At 40.9% G+C, this 25,343-nt stretch overlaps 4 protein-coding genes across 8 annotated transcripts in view; 1 reads left to right on the top strand and 3 right to left on the bottom strand.

Moving 5' to 3' along the window:
• Positions 1–25,343, bottom strand: part of LOC115562313 (uncharacterized) — a 56,010-nt gene that overhangs the window by 20,467 nt on the left and 10,200 nt on the right. The gene's annotated exons all lie outside the window — the stretch shown is intronic.
• Positions 6,849–9,197, bottom strand: LOC115562307 (general odorant-binding protein 83a). Of its 3 annotated transcripts, none has more exons than XM_030383575.2 (5): positions 9,092–9,197; positions 7,569–7,709; positions 7,430–7,505; positions 7,056–7,312; positions 6,849–6,990 (listed from the first exon to the last, which is right to left on the bottom strand). In XM_030383575.2, exons 2-5 carry the CDS (start codon positions 7,698–7,700, stop codon positions 6,973–6,975), a joined length of 483 nt encoding a protein of 160 aa, XP_030239435.1. In that variant the 5' UTR covers positions 7,701–7,709; positions 9,092–9,197; the 3' UTR covers positions 6,849–6,972. The 3 variants fall into 3 exon arrangements, with proteins under 3 accessions (XP_030239435.1, XP_089121790.1, XP_089121789.1); XM_089265664.1 differs by having other exon boundaries at positions 9,096–9,168; XM_089265663.1 differs by having other exon boundaries at positions 7,569–7,750; positions 9,092–9,159.
• Positions 11,141–12,950, bottom strand: LOC108658282 (general odorant-binding protein 83a). Of its 2 annotated transcripts, XM_089265657.1 has the most exons (5): positions 12,821–12,947; positions 12,530–12,736; positions 11,753–11,828; positions 11,360–11,616; positions 11,141–11,297 (listed from the first exon to the last, which is right to left on the bottom strand). In XM_089265657.1, the coding sequence occupies exons 2-5, from the start codon at positions 12,626–12,628 to the stop codon at positions 11,280–11,282; spliced, it is 450 nt and encodes a 149-aa protein (XP_089121783.1). In that variant the 5' UTR covers positions 12,629–12,736; positions 12,821–12,947; the 3' UTR covers positions 11,141–11,279. The 2 variants fall into 2 exon arrangements, with proteins under 2 accessions (XP_089121783.1, XP_030239455.1); XM_030383595.2 differs by having other exon boundaries at positions 12,530–12,950.
• On the top strand, positions 23,162–24,394 carry LOC115562314 (granzyme C-like). Of its 2 annotated transcripts, none has more exons than XM_089256523.1 (4): positions 23,162–23,299; positions 23,429–23,606; positions 23,665–23,923; positions 24,000–24,394. In XM_089256523.1, the coding sequence occupies exons 1-4, from the start codon at positions 23,233–23,235 to the stop codon at positions 24,366–24,368; spliced, it is 873 nt and encodes a 290-aa protein (XP_089112649.1). In that variant the 5' UTR covers positions 23,162–23,232; the 3' UTR covers positions 24,369–24,394. The 2 variants fall into 2 exon arrangements, with proteins under 2 accessions (XP_089112649.1, XP_030239454.1); XM_030383594.2 differs by having other exon boundaries at positions 23,662–23,923.

The raw sequence follows: 25,343 nt of genomic DNA, 5'->3' as shown, positions 1-25,343 counted from the left end.
TTCCAAAAAAAGTCGTAGATGCTCTAATGACGACGACAAAATTTAAATAACAATCAAGACAGCAATTCGATTCAGAGTGAACACAAAATTTGACACAGTTTAAAGAGCTGGATGTTATCAAAAACATAGGCTTAGATTGTAATAACACTTAAGCTTTTTTGATATAATCAAAACAACTTTCAAAGTTTTTCTTAGAAATACAATTTAATCAAATATTTATAGACAATAAATTACCAAAATTTATTTTAAAATATTTTGAACGGAAGTAAGTTAAGGTCAGATAGAGTTATATTATACAACTATCACTGATAAGGTTGAAAGTGATATTTGAAAGCCAGTCAAGCAGCCGAAAAGGTTAAAAAAAATGCTTTTCATACACTTTTCAACTTGGAAATTTGTTTTAATTGCGCTTATTATTTAATATTCAATACTTAAACAGTTGGCTGCAGTTGAGCTGAGGCAAGTCGCCGTGATCTCAGCGCCGGATTCTTAAATGCACGCATTAATTTTGGCGCGCCGCGCAACTTGGCTGTGTGGCGCCCCAGCTGTCTTCAAATGTGCCACTAAAAATATTTTCACACAAAAATTGCCCAGACTGCGAGCAGCAGCAGCAGCAACTGTAAGAGTACAACAAATACAAAAAAAAGAAAGGAAAACAAGAAATATATATATAAAGAGAAAATATCATGTAATTTTACATTCAAGTGAGCGGAAAATATAAATAAGCAGCAGGTGCTCATTTCCTGTTCCGCAGCAAACATGGTACAGTAGCACAAGTACTCTGGCGCACACACACACACACACACACACACACTCATACAGCTGCAAATGCATACACAAGCACATACTTACGCAGCTGGCCAGGCATATCCTGGCATTTGTAGCAAAGACAGACGAACTGGAGTGCGAGAGATACTGAGCCAACGCGAGATGCATCCATTTGAACTATGGCCAACACACTACACCAGCTGCTCCAGTGTGTGTGCGTGTGTGTGTGTGTGTGGGGGGGAAAAGTTCATTTATATAACTGTCGCTGACATCGCCGTCATGACGTGGGCGCCATACACACGCCCACCTCATAATGAGCACAGCAAAAAAAAATATGAAGGGAAATATAGCAAAAATAAAAAAAATACACACACACACACAGATAGCCAAACAACTTCGGTGCGAACAAAGGCAATTACTTGCCCTTGGCGCTAATAACTTTTGCAGGTGTCAAATGTGTGTGTACATGCATATTACATAAATGGTGGCAAACTCGTGTGTGCGTGTGTGTATGTGAGTGTGTGTGTTTGTAAGTGTGTACAGCTATATAATTAACAAATGATTAATTATGCATGACTTTGGCGGGCGCGTTGCCTCGTTATCAGCTGGCATACGTGCCAGTCTCTGCCCCTGCCCCTGCTCCTGCCCTTTCGCCCGTCAACAGCCTCCCGCACTCCAACAGTTGTGGGCGTGACTGCGTACGTTTGCTGGCTTGCTCTTTGTAGTCGGAGCCAAATTTTGTTGCCCCCCAGTGCCTTTGATTCATTAACATTTGCTCCAGTGAAAAGGAGCTGACCATACGAGAACGTCTCCACCATCTAAATGGGGGCCAATGGGGGTCTGCACTGCTGCTAAGGTCTGTGCCTTGTTTAGCATTTAACTGTCAGTTTATTTACATAGAACATGAGAGTCGACAACATTGTTTGCATACATTTACAGCGAGCGGCTCCTTAGCATAAGGGACGAACGGAAGTGGCAGAACGCTCGACAACAATTCGCATGGTCGCTGCTGACAATTGCAAAAGAAAACGAAAAAGTCGCTGAATAAATAATGAAGTGTGTTCAATAGCACTAGCTAACTGATAAATCATCAATTTATTTATGATCAAAACAGCCTCGAGTGACTATTGCGGCGCGTAAATAAACAAAATTAAATATTTAAGCAAATGATTGAAGTAGACAATTAAATTATTTTACTTGGAATCAGTATCGATTTTAGTTTTCTTTTATTTTGTTCATTAATTATTCATAAAATTGCAGAGAATTATCTAAAGTCCTTCATAGTCATTCAAGATCTCACTAGACTTGTCTATTTACCTAATTGCCATCTTAAAGCTGAAGCATTCTCTGTTTTGTCACACACACGACCAGCTGAGGTGCTCAGCCCCAAATCCAGTTTGGATTCAGGTTAGAAATCAGGCTCGGGGGGCCCAACTTGATGAGTAATTCATGCAGCACGTGTCTGCATGTGTGTGTGTGTGTGTGTGTTTTTGTTGGTAGAGATTCTTGTATGTTGCGACGAGTTTGGTTAAAGTTCTGCTAATGTTGTCGAGCAGCAATAACAATACGTGTATGCTGCAATAACAACAAACGGCAACAATGCAACGGGACAACGGGTTGACGGGGCAACGTGGCAGCGTGCCAGCGTGGAACAACAAAGGCATGCAAGTATTAAACTATGCAGGTTAATTTGACTAGAAACGCCGTTTGCCATGCTGCTGCTTGTCAGGCTGTTGTTGCTGTTGCTAGATGAAGGCACCCGCGGGCAACTTGGACACAAAGTTGGCCCAGGCATGTCGCCTGGCCCCTTTTATAATGCTGCAGTTAAAATGCGAACAAAAGACAATGGACAAGACACTAGCAGCATGGCTGTAATCTATGTACACAAACACACACACACACACACTCACACGCGTCGCACATATTTGCAACATACATGCAACAGATTCTCGAGTCGAGTTGCTAATGTGAGGCCCGGTCGGTGCACGAACTTCTTTTCCACTTCGAATGCGGCCTCTTTAAAGTGCAACGTTGCGTATGCGCAATTATTAAATGCTGCATGCGACGCAGCGCAGCTGCTGCTGCTGCTGCCGCACAGCGCCTGCCATTAACTCTGATTGTAAATGTGAATGCAATTTTCAATGTAATTGCTCAAAAGCCATTTGACACGATTTTGTCAGAGTGTTGATGCCATTACAATTTGCCAAAGCAATAAAAAACACAAAACAGAAATTAAACAGCAACAGAAGAAACCAAAGAGAGCGCAAAGGGCAAAGGCAATGAAAATGAATGTAAAAGGAATGCAAAGCTTTACAATTATTATTATTAAACGAAATGTACGAGCCCTTTAAGTAGAAATCTTTCTCATTTACTGAGTACAGAAAACTCATATCGAGAGTGAAGAAAAACTCAATTAATTTTCTCTATAAAAAAACTCTTTATTTCTCTTAAAATCGTTCTCTTCTTCTGCTGCTGCATCTTAATTATTCATATATAAATATATTTGTCCAATCTAACTTTAAGAATTTCTCCCAGCAACATTTTCTATATCTATTTTCGTTTTGCCATAACTTGTAGGCGCCGAGAATCTATTACCGCAACTACGATTAAGTATTCTGGCCATTTAGCAGTGTTGCCTGAAACGCCAGCGTAACCCTTTGCAATCCCCAATTTTACATATTTTTAAATATTTCTCACCCGTTCCCAGTGGCAAAGCACGAAAATCCGATAAAAGCCTTGTCAAGCCGCCGTCAAGCGACCAAAAAAAAAAAATTGTAGAGGCACAAAATATAATAAAAGAATTAAAACAGAAAAAAAGAAGGAAAAAAGTAGAGCATGCGGCACAACATCCGTAACTGCAGAGCCGAGCAGAGCAGAGCAGCTAGGGTTGATTGGTGCCCATGTCCAGCAAACAAAAACTGCTCCGCCGCCCCTTGAGCCACCTCCTGGCAACACCCGCAACCCCTATGGCCATAGGGTAAACCTTTGACGCTTCATCGTTTGCCGGAATTCAGTTACTGTTGCTGTTGCTGTTTGTGATGTTGTTGTTGTTGTTGTTGTTGCTGCTGCTGTTGTTGCTGGTGCTGCACACTAATTTCATTTTTTATACAAATCGAGAAGAGTTCTCGTATTTCGTTATCGACTTTTGTTTGTTAACGCTTAGCTTGCCGATTTTCGAGTTACTCGCAGCTAGATGGAATTTCGTTTCGCTCTTCCTCTTTTTTTTCCAACTGTTTTTTTGGTTTTTGTTTTGCAGCTGCATCGAAAACAATTTTTGATGGTTGTGCAACGCGTTGCGGCATTTGCATTCAACGACAATTTATGCAAATCGAATTGTCAGCCAAGCATTGCATATTGAATTAGCTGAAGAGCAGTTGAGCAGGAGCAGGAGCAGCAGCGGCAAGGGAGACAAGACAAAATTGTGGCCAATTGGCGGACGATTTGTTAATTATGCGACCCACATTTACATGTAAAGAAGCAAACTTAATTCCATTTCTATTACTTTTGGCACACCAAAAAAAAAAAATTAAGCTGAAAAAGAAAAAACACAAAAATGTAGAATCGAAATATGAATGGGTTGGCCGAATGGCCGGTCAGCCAGAAGGCCGAGCCAGCGAGTGCGCTGGACGTGGCCGACAAAACGAACAATAGACCGTAAAATAAGTGCAAAAGCAGGAGGCAGTCGAGGCAGTCGAGCAGGCAGCATAAAAAGAAAACTGAAAAACTTTGAGAGAGCGCAGAAAATTCAGCGAAATGAAAAATGAACAAAGTGCCCTAATGGCAAAGCGTGCTCAACGTTTGAGACGAAAGCTGCAGGCAACACACAATGAACAGCATGTTCCTGTTTAAAAAAGAGAAAAAAAAGAAGGAAGATGAAAATTGTCGGCGAGAGTGAGAAAGAGAGAGGTATAGACGGGGGAGAGAGAGGGCAAAGAAAACTCAGCATCAATTGAACAGTTAAACTTCCATTAATTGTGCGCCAGCAGGAGGCGTAGAAGCTGAAGCAGGACCTGGACTAGGTCACAGGATGCCAATTCAGCTGTGCCAACTGTGTCAGTCTCAAATTTCAAATGCATGAGATGCCTTCGTAAACAGGTCAGCCACCAAAACCGTTGGCAAGTTATTCGAGCTGGCCAATTGTAAATTACGCTTGAGGAGAGCTGCGGCGCACGGTGCGAGGGGGTGCCGCTGCAAGCAGACGGCATTCAATTACATGATTGTGTCATTAGTGGATCCAAGCGAAATTAACCAACATTTGGGCAGCTAATTGGTTGCCTAAATGGCCCAAGCAGCTCGTGTGGAAATCCATGGAGCCAATTCCCCAACGTGGCCCCACTGCCAGGCACTCCATCCCACCACGAGCCGCCCAACCACCACCCGCTTCAATGAAGCGCGCCGCGTAAAGTGTCGCCAGTCACACTTCATTGAAGACTGTCTCAAATTTTCCATTTAACAAATTAGCAGGCTGCCAGCAAGAGAAAACATCAAGTGAAAATTAAAAAAAAAAAAATTGGAGAAAAAAAGGAAGCATCAGCCAATTGCGCACCACTGCGACACAAAGGGCATCCACCGAGCCGAGTGGCGCAATGACACCGAAATTAGTATTAAGCTGAAAGTAATGATAGGCCGGATGAGAAATGCCAGCTGTCCGTAATGAAACACTCCTCGGCACAACAATAGGCCACCGATTTCATCTCAAATCCGCTGACAATTATATCAAACAAAAGCAAAAACACAAAGAGAAAAATCAATTTTATATACAAAAAAAAAAACTATTGATATTTTTGAAGAGTTAGCACCAGAGTTATTTTACCATGTCACTCCTATCAACTCGAAAAATAATTCTCATACTGTCATAAAAAAAAAATTCAAAAATCCAAAGTTTATCCAACAAGTCCCAAAATATTTTTATACCCAAGTTTATTTGATTTTTCATAATGAGGTTTAGCTATAATATTGGTGTATTCTTAAATTAAAGCAAAATAAATTTATGTATATACTAATAAATTTAGTATATATTTATTAGTATATATATAAATATATACTAACCAGCTTAGCAGCATACATATATAATTCATTGTATTATATTTTATTTTAATTTATTATCCGCTAAAAAAAATAAAGGAAAAGACCAATATTAAAGCGCATTTGTTTTGGCGTTTTACAATTTTTTTAAACAGCCATTGAAAAAATAATAAAAAGCAAAAATAAAAACCAATACGTAAAAAGAAAAAAAAATAAACAGAAGAGAGCAGAGCACAAGTGTGAACGGGCGAACATAAATCATTTTCCGGAAAATGAAAAGCTTTGCGCAACAAGTCGACGAAACAATAAAAATCTGCTTTAGAAGGGGCGAACGAATGAAGTTTACTAAGAGCAAGGCAGCGAGGAGTCAGAGCGGCACTGGGAGGGGAAGGGGAGCGACTAGGTGCCATCGAGCGGCTGACCGACCGAAAAGAAATATATGTTAAATTAATATATATTAGAATTAATGGCTCTTTTCGAGGGTGCAGCCACGAGCTGCTGCAAGGGGGCTGAACGTGGCAGCTTTGAATGAAGGATGGGGACTTCAAATGAAAATACTTCTAGCTGCGCGATTGTCCATTAAAGCGGAGAAAACTTTTCGCATTTTAAATATCGTATAGAGAGCTAAAAGCTGCAACGGAATACTTTTATGTTAGGTAAAGTGAAGAGCTTAAAGCAGAGTATTAAATGCGATATTGGCCAACCATCAATTAAATTACAAAAAATTTTCTGTGCATATTTTTCTTATATATTATTTTTATTTCGATATTGATGTCAATAGCAACACAAAAATGAATCAATTAAACATTGAACAATCAATTTTACAACACCAAATCTGATGTTTAATGATTTTAGCAATCATTTGTTAGCATTATGAATACTTTTTTCCTAGCAACCTGACAGAACTGGCCATTTGCGGTTCGCTCTGCCGTTATGTGAGATCCAACATGATTTATGTGCCCAGCATGCACAAGTGCTGAAAAAACCTCACAGCTATAAAGCGCTCAGCATACGTATAGCTATAGCTAGATGCCTCAAATATAATTTTCATTTAAAAATTGCAATATTTAAATATTTTTGCAGCAAAACTAATTTATTGTTACATCAATCTAAAACCACCAGCTAAATACAAAACTAAGATAGAGCTCTAAAGTATTTTTGTACTTCTAGAAATTTAATTTATGGTAAGAAGTAATGCTATTCAAAGAGAAGGAAAAATAGTTTAGCTAAACAGAAATTTCAGGCTTCACTTGTCAACTTACCTTAGGATCGGCCTTCTTCCAGCACTGATGGAACCACCAGGCCTTGTGGCACAGCGTATCGCCAATAGGGTGTACGCATTCCTGGGACATGGCGATCAGATTGTCGCGTATGGAGTGCGGCACCGAGCTGAATAGCTTGTCCAGATGCACGTCGCCATCGTCGTCGACCACTTCGAACTCGTGGAACAAACAATTCATGTAGCACTTGAGCTTTTCATCTTCATGGATTTCCCCATCACTGAACTCCTTGATCGCAGCTGTAAATTGTTGCAAGCGTTGCAATTAACATTATTATTATTATTTTTTTCCATTTTTCCATTTTTCTTTGTTCTTTGCTTTCTGCGCTGCCAGACAGATGGCTTGGTCGGACTCACCCTCGCTGACGCCCGTTTGCTCCACACAAGCGTCGTGGAAGAGCTTGGCCATTTTGAGTACGTTCCTCGGTGGATACTGCAATTAAAAATGTGCTGCTTAAGTAGGCGTGGCGCAACTCAGCTCGGTTTATTAACTCACGTTCTCGTCACGCTGCGCCAGAGCCGGCGACAGCAGCGCCTCGCTGAACACCAGCGACAAGGCGATTAACAGGCAGGCTGCGACAGGACGACGTCCGCGATTTCGGCCAAAGTCACTCAAAGCCATTTCCATGCAGACTCTCTGTGGAACAGCAGAAATTGTTGTTTGTACGCTCGTTCGGCCTTGTTTGCGAGTTGTGAAAGGCGGAACAAAAGCGACGATGCATAGCAACAAAAACAGCGCAACATCAAAAACAAAACAACAACAAATAAAAAGTTGAAATACAAAAGAGACAAACACTCTGTGAAAGGGTCACATGGTTAATACACTATACGAGATGCAGCTGGATGCAGCGAATGGATTAAAGATATCCTGAAATATATCCATTAGACTATACAGAAATTAAGTTGAGATCATCCATAGAATATTGTTTTAAGCGCTCAGCTACATCGGGATTATGAATATGAATATGAAGATATACTGATATATTCTATACAAAGAAAACAAGGAATCGGCATTGGCTTCGTGCACATTCGAGCCGACAGAGCTCGAGCACCCGCTCTGAGAGGGCATACAATGCGAGAGGGAGCCACATGCAGAATGGAAATGGATGTTGAGCTGGCAGAGACGACAACGTGCCACGCGTGACAGCTGGACAATGACAATCTATGTATATATGTATATGTATAGCCACACACACACACACACACATATTTCTGTGTATGTGTGAGGGTTTTTCTAAGTGCGCTTTTTTGTAATTTTTATTTCAGGAAGCCAGGCAAGAGGTTCGGGCAGCGCATAGAGAGTGGGTTCGGGAAGCTGACAGAAGTGAAACCAACAAAAAATCATTTGTTTCTTGCTAGCTGAGCTCAGCTCACGCTAAATTAATTCTAACCGCTAGCTGAACAAAACAAAAAACAAAAAGCAAAGCAGAGAAAAAAGAAAACCTTGCCAAACGGAAGCGGAAATGTGGCCGAGACGTCAGGGCTTCAGAGCTGTTGTCAACGTTCCTTTCTTTCAATGCACAATCGTTGTGTTAATTTTGACAACCAGATGCCCACGTGCGTTGCCACGCCCTACCGCCTGCCAAGCCATATATATGTATGTGTATTCATATAAATGTCGAGGCGAATAGTATGAAATTTGCCATTCGCTCGCTCATTTTTTTTTTAACACAAAATACAATAGAAAGACGTCAACTTGTGCACAACTGTCACTTTTGTTTTATCAAATGTCAACGCAACAACCGAAACAAAGCCACAAAACGACGTAGGCACACACACACACACACACACACACACACACGCAAACAATCATAAAGAACGAATGAATTTACAATAACAGCAACTGTTATGGAGCTGTGCGTGTGTGTGTGGGTGTGTGCCCCACAGTTGGCCCTGGCAGCAACGATGGATGGTTTTTTAATTGCCATTTCAATTTTCGTTATGCGAATTGCCGTTGAAGCGTTTTTTACTACTTTTGTTGCTCCCGTTGTTGTTGTTGTTGCTGCTGTTGTTGTTTACCTACGCTCGTTCCCTTTTAAACTATCAACAGGACCAGAAAAAAAGAAAGTGTTCCAACACACGCGACAACCGCACTCGGAATCGAATTGACTTCACAGTCATTTCTAACGGCCTGTTTTATATCGATTTCGGGCAAGTTTTGCCCATTAAGTGATTCGGCATTAAATTCCTATAATTTAGTACTTAATCAATGTCCATATTTATCCAAGTTGCTTGTCATCGGCTTCCCAATGCACCACTTGAAATGTGTATATACTTTTGCAATTTGCATGCGACTGCAACTGTTCAACTGCAATCGCTCAGCACTCCCAGTTGCGTGCTGGCAATTGCTAGTTGCTACAAGAGCAGAAAAACAAATATATACATATACATATACATATACAAACGCACACATATATGATACAGACTTGGCCTCCAGCAGAAAATGACATTTTTTGCTGCGGGTCAAGGTATGCGAATTGCATATGTAAATAATTATTTAAATTGTTTAATTGACTTTTCTGGCATTCGCAAATAACTCTATTTGGAGCCGCACTCGCAAGCCGTGTGTAAGGCTCTAATTTGCTCAAGACTTTCAACTTGGAATTAAGCTATTCAGCTCACACAGATGCTAGTATAAATATGAATGGAAAATTATATTGCAAAAAATACATTTAATTCTCCATTTTGGTGCATGTCATCAAATGTGCTTCAATGTGTTTCAAGGGTTTTTGTTTTTTATTGCAACGATACATGGGTGAAAACGAAAACTGTAATATTTTATTACCTTTGGCCGTAACTAGCTGTTTGGCAATCGAATTTGAATTCCTAGTTTGGCTGCAATGACAACAGCAATTGCATTCAAATTGCCAGCTAGGTGAAATGAGCAAATGAATGCATACAACAAGCGCTGCAGATCCCAATGCAATGCAACGACCAAATGCCAAATGAAAGACCGGAAGCACATAAATTGAACGGTGATTGTCACAGGTAGCAACGCCCTGTGCTACCGATATGGCCATTGGTCATTTGTATGTTACATACGTACGCCGGCCATTCAGATTTATTGCGTACTCCGAAGGTAATTCTGTTAGCCGAACAGATCTAATGAAATGGTAACGTGTCCGAATGACACAGCGACAAAGGCATTTGATTGCAATTAAACAAATATGTTATACAGGATGAGTTGAATATAAAAATATATCGTATATCCTATAATCTTCGTTCAAAGTTTCATAATTTTTCACAAATTTTGAAATTATTTATGTTGGCTTTTGGTTGATAGAAATTTCTTACCGGTAGTTATGCTGTTAACATCATGTTAATAACATAACATGGCGATATGGGTATTGAGTTATTCATATAAATGGAATTTGGTATCTTTAGGTAGTTAGATAGATACTATATGAACATATCTCATCTCATCACATCTCATTTTTATCGTTTAATCAATGTAAATTTATAATAAACTGTAAACTCAACTCTACTCGATTCCTTCTAGTCTTTCTCTTTTGCACCCGGAAATCCCATGCACGTTAAAGATTCATAAATCATATCAATAACATATCAATCGAAGCGTCATTTTCAATAGCAAAAGCAATAAAAGTTATATCGAGATGCGTAAAAAATAGATAGAGAGAGAGAAAGAGAGAGAGAGAGAGAGAGAGATAGAGAGAGAGAGAGGCATAGAGAGCTGCAGCAGCAACAAGAGCAAGAGCGTGCGCTATAATTATTTATGCAAGCAGTAAATGCAGTCAGCAGCCGCATATTAATTGTATGACGATGTCATTAATGCTTATCGTTGCATAAAATTATAGATGCGCTCTTTAGATAGCGCTAATTAAATAATTAAATATGCTTTAGGCCATGGCCAGTCAGCGGATTTATGTGCGCCATCCATCAGCAGCGCCAATTACTGCTGTAAATATATCACAATATTCGCATAAAATTGAATTGGCAGTGCCACGCCCCCAAGGCAGCAGCAGCTGTTGCAAAAAAATAAATAAATAAATAAAAACTTTATGCGTAATTGTATATTCACTTTTATTTGTTTTTTTTTTTTTTTATGTATTTTTGGAATGCTCGTCAAAATGCTATTTGTATAAAATGGAACTGAAATATATGTGTGTAACTAAAATATAGGGAATAAAATATAAACATAAATCAAATGTCTTTGTTGGGCTTAGCTGGGGCCAACGGTCGTCAATGCTTAGATGAGAAAATAATGCTGCAAAAATGTAATTTATTAGCCTTTGCAGCTCGCCGCTAATCAGGTGCAATGGCACTTACCTTGGGATCCGCCTGCTTCCAGCAGCGATGCAGCCAGAAGGCGCGCTCGCACTTCGTGTCGCCCTTGGGATAGAGACAACGCTTGCCCATGTTCACCGCAATGTCGTGCATGGAGTCGGGCATACGGTCGAGCAGCTTCTCCAGGTGCACCTCGCCATCCTCGTGCAGCACATCGGTCTCATCAAACACACAGTACATGTAGCATTTGAGCTTCTCGTCCTCGTGCACCTCCCCATCGCTGAACTCCTTAATTGCCGCTGCAAACACAAGTTGAGAGTCGAGTGGAGAGTACAGTGACAGATGGCAACAGCTTGTTTGCATTTGTCCGGCAACCAAGGCTTGGCTCAACTCTGTTGGCCCAGCTTATGCTGCTTATTTACCACCTGTACTCACCTTCAGTCACTCCGGTCTTGCCCACACAGCTGTCATGCACGGGCTGCAGCTCCTTAAGCAACTCCGGCGGTGGGTACTATCGCATATCATAGAATAATAATAATAGAATGAAATAGAAATAGCCAACAGAAGACGCTTCAGGTAGATGCTGATTGTTGGTTTTCAACAAATATACATTTCGCATCTAAGCTGAAAGCTTATGATGAAATTCTTTTCTTTTTACAGAAATCTTTTCTAGAACACCCATAGAGAAATGTATTGTATTGTATTGTATATAGAAAAAAATAATAATACTATTTATATTCATATTTATTGAGCAAGAGTAAAGAAAACTCGACGTCTGTTAATATATGAGCTCTTACCAAAAATTGAGGTTGTTCTTCACAGGATTATATGTACATCACGAAGAATTATTTGGCATATGCGTTTTGAAAACTCATAAGAATCAACTCATATTTCGATATATAATTATTTAATGAAGGAGAGTTCAACTAGAGTTAGCGACTTGTCAAAGAATTGAGCTACATTTAAACACATGAATATGTTATGAGGCTTGCAAGTCGACCACTAAAGGTAGCTACAGTAAAGCATCGCTAAGGCAGCCTTGGGGCAAGAAGAAGAAAAACGTAAATGCACTCATTTGATGTAGCTTAGAGTCGTCCACCCTACGTGAATTTCATTCTAGCTGCTCTTCATTATCTCAACTTGTGATTTGGTTTAACTTGTCTTTGCCGACAGCGATCTGCTGCTGCTGCTGCTACTGCTGCTGCTGCTTACCGTTTCATCGCGTCTCAGCTCGGCTGCCCAGATGCCACGCCCCATCACAGAGCATAGCAGTAAAACGTGGAAAATGTTAATGGTGGCACGCAGCGACATGATGCTGCTGTACAGCTGCTGTTGCTGTTGTTGTTGCTGTTGTTGCTGCTGTTGCTGGTGGTCAAGCTGCAACGTGACAACGCCGTTCAAGTCCAAAGTAGCGCTAAGCTGCGGAAGCACGTGAGACGCAGGATATCTGGGATCAAGGATTTAGTGCCACACACACACATACATACACACGCACGCACACACACAGGGCACGGTCAGCCACTACGGACGTGCAGTCAAGGGTATTAGCCGACGAAATTGAATGACTTTAGCAGCGAAATGGAACTGCAACAGCAACTGCAACTGATACTGCGACAAAGCCAAGTGGCTAGTGGATGTTTTATATAGCCGCAGCCAGTGTGTGGGGCGAGCTGCTTGATCTGTGTAATTAGCTGTCATTAATTACTATGCTCGCTCCCATAATTAAGCCAGCCGAAACGTGGCCAGCAATTTGCCAATCAAAGAGCACTCGGCGCGAGGCGCGAAAATACATGGCTCAAGCCGGCAATACGCCATGTTGGCCAAGATGGCGACCAGTCGAAATGGGTGCGCGTCATGAGACGCCGGCAACAAGTTAATAACAATAACAACAACAGCAACAACAACAACGGCACGCATAGGGCTATTAAATATAATGCGAATGCCAGGTAGCTCGCTCCCGTAACCGCAACCCATCATTTGTTGCCACACGAAACGCGTTAATTACGGGGCCGTTGGACATTGCAATTTTATTTCCCTTATTTCTGTTGTGTGTGTTGTTGTTTTTATTTTTATTTTTTTTTTCGCTCGCACATTCATTAATTATTATGCAAGCTAAGCGCTGGGCAAAACTTTTGGTTGGCTCTCAGTCCCAAGTTGGCTCTCTCTATCTCTATCTCTCTCTCTCTCTCTCTCTCTTGCCCACCCTCTCTTTCTTTCCCTCTCTCTCTCTCTCTCTCACACACACTTTGGCATGCAAACGCAAAGTGTCAAATTAATTTTTAATAGCCCGGCCACACCCACCAGCTCCTCGAGTCCCGACCAAATAATAGATTTAAACGAGGCGCACAGCAACTTTTTAGGTGGGCGTCCGTCCATGCATTGTAATTAAAGTTTTTGACTTTAGTTTTGGGGGCCAGTGGAGCTGCGGACTGGCCTTCAAATAATACGCACAAAGGCGCTGCCCAGCTATGGCAGCAACAGCAACAGCAGCAGCAGCAGCTAGGCGTCTGTGCGGGTGTTGTCCTTGTCATTCTCATGTTTGCCATAATTGCGCAATGTGTTGAAGGCATTTAATATGGCAGCAGCAAGAGGTCCAGCTATTTGTGTGAGTGTGTGTGTGTGTATTGACATGTGACACTTGCAAATTAGATGCCGGCAGGCGAACAATGTTGCCTATGATGTTGCATGCCATTGTTGCATACATGTGCAAATGCAGATGCTTAACACACAAATGTGTCCGTGTGGTGTGTCTGTGTGTGTGTGTGTGTGTGTGTTGCACAACTTATTGACACCTTATTTGCGCTCACAAAACGCACAACTCGTTTTGCGGTTTGCACATGCAATTTACATGTGTAATTTTTCGGCCATGCAAAAGTTGCAGCTGCTAACCGCAGTGGCAGCATCAGCAGTAGTCGCAACAGCAGCAGCGCAACGGCAGTTACATCATTGTCAGCAGCAGGACTAGCCAGGATGACAGAGGACAACTTCGTTAAACGAACTGCAGCATTTGTGCAACTTGTCAGCTGGTCGCTCCATGCAATGTTGCCCAGCAAAATTTGAATAGCGCGCGTTTGTTGCGGCCATTTGTATGGACTCTAGTGGTTTGCTGCTGCCGGACATAATCGATTTACAGTGTTGGCCAGGCCCGACTACGCATTTCACCAGCATGCAGCCCATGCCATCCACAAAAAAAATTCAAGCCAAAAAAAGGCAAAAAAAAAGCCTGGAAACTGAGTAGTGTATTGCAAAAGGGGTGACACTGCCTGGGCCAGAGGGGAAGCGGTGGACCTGTTTACGGCTCCAATGAATTATAATTAATGATTGCGGCCTGGGCGGCGGCTTAGCTTTTAAAATTTATAGCCGGACCAGTCCGACCGACTGCTGGAGCATAATAAATTTAAATTAGCACTAGGCAAATAAAATACGCACAATAAATAACTGTCCAAGGTCAACAGTTTTTGGGGCAGCTACTGCGACGGGTCAAAGGGTATGGCCATTTGATATGAATTTAACATTTTATTGCTCATTATTATGATATATATTTCTGCATAACCAGGTCAGGCACGGTACGCTGCTCATTTTGGAGTTTTCCATTTCTCCGCTCTTTTTTTCTTTCTCTTTTCTCCATTTTTTTTTTTTACTTCCACATTTTGCTTAAAGAGCCGCTCAAAGCAATGCAACTTGCATCATTAACATATTCACAGTCTATTAATTTTCAGCACACGCACACACACACACACACACACACACACACACTCAAGTCTCGAGTCGCTTAAGTCTCGCTGTCGACTGGCTGCCCGTTCAGCCTTTGGCAACATAATTAGAAACTTTTGCACTTAAATGCAAGCTGAGTGCATGCGGCCAGTCGAATGAATGCATTAAGCCAAAGTACAAGCCAAGTACGCGTTAGCAATGTGCCATAATAACTACAACTATATGAGCTGGAACCCACCACGCACTCGCCTCCCCTCTCTTTTATGAGGCGGTCTTAGTGCTATGCTTATAATGTTAAGTACTAGCTAGTTACATGAAAGTCATAACATGAGCAAGATTTTTCTACATTAAGCTGCAGTGCTAACAAGTCCTTACATATATTGGGGGTATCTTAAAAAAAGTACCTTAAAGAATTCGACAACTACATTACTTTCATTACTGCTCTAGATCATGATTTAAGCTTAAATTTATATGCATATTGTTCGTCATTGTCATTGTCATTGTCATTGTCATTGTCGTTGTCGTTGTCATTGTCATTGTCATTGTCATTGTCATTGTCATTGTCATTGTCATTGTCATTGTCATTGTCATTGTCATTGTCATTGTCATTGTCATTGTCATTGTCATTGTCATTGTCATTGTCATTGTCATTGTCATTGTCATTGTCATTGTCATTGTCATTGTCATTGTCATTGTCATTGTCATTGTCATTGTCATTGTCATTGTCATTGAAAGTAAAGTTAAGTTTTTTACTAGTATCATCTACCACTCGGCTCTGTGTCGGACAACACACACAGTTTGACAAAGAAATTTGATTTCACAACTCTAATGACTGGTTCACTTAGACATTTCATCTCATCAAGACCAAGAACTGCAAATAGCCTACAACAACTTTTCTTAATTGTTCTTTAGTTTTAGTTTGACTTAACCGAAGATACTCAACATAGCGCACATACTGCTCTCCAAATATTTGCTGCAGTCTCTCTCTCTCTCTCTTTCAGTCTTAGTCTCCTTTTTCACTCAGATTGTCTTACTTTTTCTGAATATTTAATCCTTTAATATCTACTGAACAGGCTAAAGTCAATTAAATGATGCCTGATAACCTATGGCAATTATTGAGCAGAATCAGTTTACGACGTTTTGTCATGGGGTTAAATGGCTGTAAGATTCTTCTTATCCCACTTGTCAGTCAATATGCAATGCGATTGTTTTTTGGTCTATTTATGGCCAGACTAAAATTGATTGAGTGATTTGACCTCATTTCAGCCACTATGTGCTCTGCGCTGTGACGACACACACGACGAATTGTTGCAATTTAAATACGCGCACACTTAACTTTATGCATGACCCATAAAATTGGTCATAAATGCATAATATGGCATGTCATTAAAAATTAATTAAGGGTAAAATATGTGCAGATGACTTTTACGAGAGTTTGGCGCGAGTCGTTAAATAGTCGGTCGATAGCCAATGCAATGCATCAAAAGTGAATCTCATACATACATATGTTCATATATGTAACTGTGTATATATTTAACACACAGCCTTTTAAACTGTCCTGTTTGAAAATTAAACGCTCCAGAGCTACAGCTCCAATGTCCAGTGGGACAGACGGCAGAGGGCAGCTTGGCAGATGGGCAAAGGGTTGCGGCCCCCCGCAGCTATGTCATTGATATTCATGAGCCTTGGGCGTTTGAACTTGACAGTGATTAAGATTTGACTGTCCTAACCAAAGCATAGTAGGAAAAAAGAATTAAGAGTGCTGCAAACTCAGCTGCACGACTAGTTGCTGCCCTGTAAACAGCACTGAGGAACTGCAGGGCATGATAAATGGAAATAATGCTTTTGCGATTCGAATCTTTTCCTGGGAAATTCAAGATTCCTTTCATTCTAATTTCAAAGTTCTCTTTACTTGGCGCATTCAATTGTGCGCGCTATTGATACCCCTGCTCGACTGCCGAGCAGAGCATGCTGAAAACGAAAAAAAAAGCCTGCTGGTATTCGCTTTACAAATGTAAATTAGACCGCCATTTTTTGCGCTGTGGCAGATATTTTAATTTAGTCTGTAAAAATGACACGGCCGCAAACAAAAAGGCGCTGTGATGTTTGCCCTTTGTTTTGTTTGGCCAGGGCCAAGCATCTGGCCATCTTTAGCCTTTTTTTTTGGCTTTCTTTTCTATTGTTGTTGTTGTTGCTGGTGGTGGTGGTGATTTTCAAGTGAAAAGCGCGGCTACATCAAAAGGGTTTGGCAGTGGGTATGGAAATTTTTGTGCTGTCGAATTTTTATGCGAAAATGTCAAGCGGCTAGCGCAAACAAATAAAAACAAACAAAAGTGTGACAGTCGCGACAGCTCGACTAAGAGATACCCTAAGCCAATTGCATGCCAACTCCACCCTAACTTTTCTGTCACTTGATGTCTCTATTGCTTGAAATAGGATTTTGGCAAACTTGAGATTAGGGGCGGATGGCAAATAAAATCTGCAAAAGTTCAAGTCTCTAGGAAATCGGATACTTTACGAGGGACACATACTCAGGCTATATCGACTTAAGTCTGTTCTTCTGATCAAGAATATTTTTCTGCCACGCCTCCTTCAGCCGGTTACATACATTTTCATAGAACCAACACGATCTGCAAACCCATTTTCAAAGGGTTCAGCGAAAACAAAAAAGCAAAAAAAAAAAAAAACAGAAAAAGACGAAAAAATTGTAATAAAAACCCAAATAAAAGGCAAATGACGGCAATTTAATGGTTCAGACGCGAAAACAATAGTGTTGTTGTTGCTTGCGGCTGAAAGAAATGTGTAATGTGTTTTTGAAAGCCAAAGTTGGCTGCTGCTGCTGCTGCTGCTGTTACCTATGAAGTTTCTTCTTTTTTTTTTTATCTGCTCGCTGCAGCTGGGCCAAAAGTTGTCGTTGCTTCGCCAGCTGCAGCGAGCAGCGCACAAAAGTAAACTTTAATTATAGCTGGACAGCAGTGCTTCTAATGAATGCCCCCTCCCCAGCAGAACTACTCCACTTTTCAGCAGCTCTCTGACTGTGTTTTTTATTTGCCCGAATTTGCCTTATTAAAACTTTTCGTCAACTTGCGATTCTGACGTTCCTTTTGGTCTTTAAGCTTGTCTCGTTGCCATAGATTGCTCTTCACCCTATATACTATATATATACATATATATTTGTATATGTATACGTATATAATACTTATATATTTATTTGCATGACAACAGCAGAAAGCTAAAAATTTAATTAGATTTAAATTCTTGAATGTCTAATGCGTTGCCTCACGTTGTTCATGACTCTACCACTCTCTCTCTCTCTCTCTCTCTCTCTCTCTCTTTCTGTCTCTCTACCTCTCTTTTTTTTATTTTGGTGCACGGAAATTTGTCTTTACAAGATTTTTGCGTTGCCAGCCCAGAAATTGTTTAATTAAAAGTTTTGTGCCGCTCTTGTTGTGCTTTTTATGAACATGCTCTCGGTTTCGTTTCACATTATTTTTGTTTTTTTTTTTTTATATATTTGCTTCTGTTATTTTATTTATATATTTTTTTGTAATGTGTTGCATCTTTTAAAGAGATACGCTGCAGCTGGAAAATAGGCTACGTAAAATGATTAATAGGAATTTCATTCCGCTTAGCTCCACCCCTCTGTTGGGTATTCTCTTATTAATAATTTTATTACTAAATACCTTTTCATTGAGCCGGGGTCTTTTGTAATTTTAATAAGCAGCCATTCAAGTTTAAAGTGCTTAGATTTTAATTAAGTCAACAAATGCACATCAAAGCCAACAAACTGGAGCCCACGCACCGAACGCTCTGCCCTGACAACACGATTTTAATTAATTAATAAGCAACACACAATGGGATGAGCTGGCAGGCAGTCTATTCCATTCTATACAATTGCCTATCAGTGCAACTAGACCAGGCCAGACAATGTCTCACTTATATTTGCAAGTAATTAGCATGTGAGTAAAACAATTGCAAACCTTGGTTAAGTCCTGCAGCTCGCAATGGAAACTCAATTCTAATGAAATGCTAGACTTGAAATGAAAGCAATCCCAAGGAATTCCAATAGTATGCATGATGGGAAGTCAAAAGAGAGGGCTGCATACAATAATTGAGCGTTAACAATTTCGATGCAGTCTGGGAAAAGTGTTTTTCGGGGCCATTTTCTTTGACAAGGCGTATTAGAAAACGGTTTGGCCATCAATTGATGCAGCCGAACATTGAGCTGAGATGTATTCAAAACACAGGCAATAATAAATTTACAGTTGCAGATATTTGATTGTTTTTGGATCGGTCAAAGGGCACCCACAGAGCCTGATGGCTGGATTGGCCGAGAAAGGCCCGGACGAGAAATATTTGCTTTTTTATGTAGCACTTACAATGCGCAATGGAAAACGTAAAAGCAATCAAAAAATGCCAAGCCCACTGCACTGTGCAGAAAAAAAGTAGAAACAAGCCTACATGGTGATAATGGCCGGACTGCAGCACTAACAAAAACGTCCATCTACACAGAAACAGACTCTTTCACACACACAGAGACAGAGACAGAAATAGAGAGAGGGAGAGAGAGACAGGTAGAGCGAGAGAGCCGTATACACCTACATAAAATGGCAATAGAAAGTATTGGACAATTGGAAAAACCAAAGCCGAGCGAACCGCAGAGCCACAGCATAAACTTTTCTAGTCATCTTCATCTCAGGTTGACACCCATTTTAGTCCTGGGGCTTTTGCATCTGCCGCAAAACCTGTGCGAAAGGGAAACTAATGCAGAAGCCAATGGATAGATAGAGAGCGGAACAGCAAACGAGAGCGAAGCGAACACACAAACAAATTAGCAAAAGGAGTTACCTAAGTAAGAAAACAAGTAGAGCCAAAATATCTATGAGTCAACGACAGTCAAATACCCTGAACTTAAAGATATTAGCAGTATATATATAGAGGTATGTAAACTTAATTTATATTATTTCTATGCCAATGAATTGATTAGTATGTTTAAATTCTATGCATTATTCAAACCGATTATAATGGTATTTCTTATATCGTAATCACGTATACTTGTAGAGCTATTCTTATATATATGTCATCTATGGTATCATGAGCGTAGAGGATAGCCAAATTGAACTACCCGCCATTTGGGTAGGTGACAAGCACAAATAAAGCTTTTTAGAGGGTCGCTCGACATAGATATACATTGCCAGGAGGCGGCGAGCATGGGCGTGAGAGTGCGCGTGGGCGTGGGCATGGGCATGGGCTGTTGGCTGTTGGCTGTTGGCAACTGTACGACTGCCTTCCAAATGTGCCAAAGTTAATTAAGATCGAAATCAATATTGGCCCTTTAGCTAAAAGCATCAAACAAACCAACCGGGCACGGCGCCCGCCCATGGTCAATGTGTCTGGCGATTCGTTTCAACTGTGCGCCCGGGGCCATCAACAACAACGTGCAACGTGGCCCTGTCCAAAAACAACAACAACAACAACTATTACAGAAAAACGAAAGTGTCAAAGTGTACGAAGCAAAGTTCTGACTGCTAACGAAATAATTTCAGATATTTTGTGTTGCTAATTCGAATGCGGCGTAACTTGGCTAAAAAACCAGCAGTAGTCGTAGTAGTCGTAGTAGAAGAAAATGAAGGAGAAGCCGAAAGAAGAGGAAACCGGAACGCATGTGCACATCTTTGATTTGGGTTCTGGGCCTGGGCTCTGTCCATTACAACTCAACTGTGTAATTTAATTTCCCTAAAGTTCGCTTGATGCCCAGTTCCCAGAGTCACTCAGTTACGCCCATCGAAAAGAGAGAGAGATAAAACCTTTTGTACGGCTAATTATATAACAAGTTCCTAGCATATCCTCTATTGTGCTCATCATCATAAGAACAACTTTGTAATTCTAGGCATAGGCTAACAAACGAACAAGTTTCAGCCATTCAAATAACTCAGACATAAGCCTATTGATGGTGTGCTCAATGATGCTGTGAAGCCTTAAAGAGGCAAATCAGATAGTAAAGTTGCTCTTGGTAGACTTTATACTTTATACTTGATTTTATTTAGCCTGTCCTTAAGACTAGACTTAGACGTAGCTCCTCTTTATGGGAGGTACTCCATCATTCCGCTCAACAGATCATTTCCTTGTTAAGCTCTTTATTTGCTTAATTATTGCAAATATAATCGTAGAGTTCTCTGGTCATATGAAAATTATTAAAGAAATGCACTGCCTCATCTATTGATAAGCTGATTTATCGTCTGGCTGCAGTCGAGTCTGCCTTTATAAACCTTTAATCGGCACATAATACCTTTACATGTGTTAAATCTGTTAGCTAAATGGTTTTCCACGAACATAAATTGGCGATTTGTTGCGGCGTCTGGCATTAACATAATCCTAGCGATAATTGAAAAACACGTCTGTGGCCATGTTATTGCGCGAAAAAAACAATTTATGTTAATAACAATAACAATTTTTGGCTTTACACGTTTATGGCAATTTAATGAACATTGCGTTCGGCGTATAACACTGGCCAAAAGTATGCTTTTAGCCCGATAAGCGACTGGGCCACAACATTGTTGCCGCTTAACAATGTTGGCCAGGTTTATAGAGATAGCCGCTATCTGGGGAGGGCGCGGCGAGGCTGGCCAAAGCGAGCTTTAAGCGCGCCCTTATCAGACGCTTGCCGCAACTGGATCGTAAAGCAGGGCGGCAGCTCTGCTGGCCAACGTTTATGTGGGCCAAATCAAAATTAATGGCTAACCATAACTGGTGCACAAAGTTTCAGCAAAGTCTCAAGTTGTCAATGCAGTTGATATAATTAGAGCAGGTGGGCGGGGCAGCTGCGCTCATGAAATGCCAATAGACAGCCTGAAGTTGTGTGACTTGGCTACGGCTAAGTCTGGAGTCGCAGTTGCTGCTCCGACTGGCTGCTGCTGCTCCAGCATTGGTGCCAAGTTTTTAGCCTGAAATAAAATTAAAAGTTTGTGTACGTACCAAACAACCGGGGTCCCCAGCCCGTCCGTCCGTAGAGTGCCCGCCAAACGTAAGCACCCGCCATGCGCTCAACCCAATTGCTTTTAAATGCATAAAATTTGATATTTTATGTGGATGTGGGCGGGGAGGGGCTACTTTCCTGCAGTGTTTACAGCGCCAGCAGCAGCAGCAACAGCAGCAACAACAACAACAGCTTGCTGCGCGCAATCTCTGCACCACAGCCCCAACCGTGTGTCCCTCTGCCACGCCCTTAGCGCCTTCATATCCCGTGACAATTGCAACCGGAAACGCACATAAATGTTGGCAACTAACTCGATTTTGTAGCTGTTGCTGCTGCTGCTGCTGCTATTGTTGTTGTCTGCTGTTGCTGTTGTTGCTGTTGTTGTTACTGTAAAATATGGCAACGACATTATTGCTGCTGTTTGTTGTTTGCTGTTTAGCTCTCAGCTAAACACCCACTCTCGTGGGTGAGCACTCTTTTCTCTCTCTTTTTAGAGCCAAACAAAGTATAATAGCTATCCCATTCGTTTGGTAGCCCTGACTGACTAGCTAGCGCTAAGTTGATATGGATTGACTATGATTTAAGCTGTACAAAAAAAACTGAGCGAGAAATTAGCAACAAATCAACTGAGCAATAGACAAGCAGAGCAATGAAGAACAGAAGCAATTACTGCATTCCCTATATAACATAAAGCACTCACAAAGCTAAATCCTTTAGGAGCTCTAGAAGTGAAGAACTTAGGGATTTGCAAATAATTCAACGATAAGAAAAATGACGGTGCTTTAGAACTACCGATGAATCCGCATATAACGACTCCGCTAATAAAGTCCATGCGGTTATAATGACGAAAAGATTATAGCAGATTTATATGGTCATAGCGTCTTCCGGGTGTAACGAAGGTCTCTTGAGCATCGTCATAACCGGATTCTACTTTATATATATCATACAATATGGATTCTTGCTAAATATTTAGATACCGACTTCAAATTTAATACATATCTTTAAATTCTACCTCAATTGCGAATCCAGGAAATAAGTGAAAAAGCTTTGCAGTTTTACTAAATTGACAAATATTCAAATGGGTATGTAGATCATACGCTGAAAATGTCATTAAACTTCGCTTAGTAACATAAAAATCCTGTCAGTTTGCTTATCTATTTTAAAAATTTTGTATGTTTTTAAAATTTTTAAAGTTTTTTAATTTTTGTTCCCAAATTGCTTTATCATGGTCGCCTCAGTGATTTTGATTATTCATATCACTTTATTGTGCCTATTTTCGTTGATGAATATTAGTAAGCCATGCCAATAGCCATAGCAATAATATTTATTTGTGTCGGCATTGCCAGACTAGTAGATACCCTAAGCACATGCAGTTAACCAATTTGGTATTAAATTGAATAACTTATTTTTCTCTATTCAAGCTGATGGTCAACCTAGAATTATGCAAGGCTTTCAGGTTAGTATTGCTGAACTTCCATATATGGCCTCGTTGCGTTTCAAGGGACTGGAGTATAACACGAGAATAGGAGCAGGCATGTTTTGCCATGCGACTATTATTCGTAATCGTGTGCTTCTCACCTCAGCTTATTGTATATTTGAGTGAGTACAGCTGATTGAATCTCTGGTCTTTTATTGTGTACGTTGTTTTCTGCAGTAGGAATCAAGATGATATATTAGTTGTGGTAGGAAACACGTACCTGAGAGGCATGAGCCATACAATGAAGGTGCTAGAGATCTCAGATTGGCGTATGCATGGATTGTATGAATACGAAGGATTGCCATACGATATTGCAATGATCTTCACGGAGGCGGATATAGAACCCGTTGAAGGGTCTGTTGGCTACCTACCCCTCAATACGGACGTAATAAAGCCGAATAGCCACTGTTTATTGGCCGGCTGGGGTCAATCCAAACCTGTAAGCTTGAGTCTTCTGTCACTTCTTTGCCGATGACAACACTAATTTAATGTTTTTTTCTTTTTTACTACTCTAGTCCACAGAGCAAACTTGGTCGAATATACCACATGCCATATGGCTGCGGACTGTCAGAAAGCAAGATTGTTATATGTACACTCGTGAGCCTGGTATTATTTGCACCAAAGCGGACAAAAATATGGGGGCCGACTTCGGTGATATAGGGGGCGCATTGGTGTGCGGCTATAAACTTTATGGCATCAGCGGCCAGGTGGTGAGTGGTAGCTCTTTAGCCACGTTTACAGAAATACGTGTCTTTTCCAAATGGATAAGAGCAGCCATGTATCTGCACTTCAATGGAACCCGGAACGGAATTATGGCACTTCGATCGATTTGTAGCCAGAGGCCAGCTATTTTGGCCATCAGCCTTTATGTGGCCACCAACTGATATTGCCTCTATGTGTATGATTTCCATATGTGCTTTAGATTTTACTTATTATTATAATTTTTACTATACATTTTTACTATACCTTGAGCTAAGGCCCATTAAAGACATTGCAGGTGAGTGTGATGTTTGCTATGTATGCTATAAGAGTAGTGTAAAACCACTGGAATAGCAGATGTATGAAAGGGTCACTTATTATTCACTTAAATCAGCTAAGGATGTCAACAACAAATGTATTCAAAGAGTATTTCATAAATACTATTAAAACTCTTAGCTCACACACAGTTCAAGCTCAAAGCCCGTGTAAAAGTTATCCCTGGGTAGAACACTTTTAGCGCTAACTGTTGCACATGTCACACTCACACCCACACAGAGGTCATATGCCATCATTTTGCAGTCTATAAAAACTCAGATGGGCCAACAATGCGCCAATAATATTAAGGAAGCCAAGTTAATTGGCCAACGGCAGCAATGGCCATCAAATTACTGCGGAGCAGTTCATTAAAATGGTCCAAAGTGTGCATAATTCTCGAATTAAAATTCAAAAGTTTGCCATGCCAAAATAATCAACTTGCGAGCCAATCTGTTGCCAATAGTCAAAAGCTCATAAATTTCAAATGCAACAACAACAACAACAGCCATCAACATATGGCCAAAGTATTGAAAGAGCGGCAACAGCCAAGAAATTGGCATTTGCCGCTGTTGTTGTTGTTGTTGTTGCTGCTGCTGCCGTCGTTGAATTGTGGCATGCATTGTTGCTGGTTTATGAGTGCTCAGCTGCTGTTGGGTGGCACCGGGATTGGGGTAGTAGGCTGCTCCTGCTCAACAATAATAGCAATAATCATAACGGCAACAACTTTGCGCCAAAAAGTGCCAAAAACATTTCATTGATTTCATGTGCCGTCGTCGCCTTCTTCGCATCGTCGGCGGCTGTTGCAATAATTTTCAAATTTTCATTTGGCCTCGGCGCCTTTTGAG

The sequence above is a fragment of the Drosophila navojoa genome, chromosome 2 (assembly GCF_054131105.1).
Source record: "Drosophila navojoa isolate 15081-1374.11 chromosome 2, UAZ_NAV_1.0, whole genome shotgun sequence".
Lineage (NCBI taxonomy): Eukaryota > Metazoa > Arthropoda > Insecta > Diptera > Drosophilidae > Drosophila > Drosophila navojoa.
This window is presented reverse-complemented; position numbering and strand designations above follow the sequence as displayed.

Coding starts and splice junctions, on each gene's coding strand:
- LOC115562307 (XM_030383575.2), bottom strand. CDS start 7,700: ATGGAAATGGCTTTGAGTGACTTTGGCCGAAATCGCGGACGTCGTCCT. Junction 7,506..7,568: donor TGGCGCAGCGTGACGAGAAC/GTGAGTTAATAA, acceptor TTTTAATTGCAG/TATCCACCGAGGAACGTACT. Junction 7,313..7,429: donor GCAAACGGGCGTCAGCGAGG/GTGAGTCCGACC, acceptor AACAATTTACAG/CTGCGATCAAGGAGTTCAGT.
- LOC108658282 (XM_030383595.2), bottom strand. CDS start 12,628: ATGTCGCTGCGTGCCACCATTAACATTTTCCACGTTTTACTGCTATGC. Junction 11,829..12,529: donor AGCTGAGACGCGATGAAACG/GTAAGCAGCAGC, acceptor GATATGCGATAG/TACCCACCGCCGGAGTTGCT. Junction 11,617..11,752: donor CAAGACCGGAGTGACTGAAG/GTGAGTACAGGT, acceptor TTGTGTTTGCAG/CGGCAATTAAGGAGTTCAGC.
- LOC115562314 (XM_030383594.2), top strand. CDS start 23,233: ATGGTCGCCTCAGTGATTTTGATTATTCATATCACTTTATTGTGCCTA. Junction 23,300..23,428: donor ATTTTCGTTGATGAATATTA/GTAAGCCATGCC, acceptor TCTCTATTCAAG/CTGATGGTCAACCTAGAATT. Junction 23,924..23,999: donor GCTGGGGTCAATCCAAACCT/GTAAGCTTGAGT, acceptor TTACTACTCTAG/TCCACAGAGCAAACTTGGTC.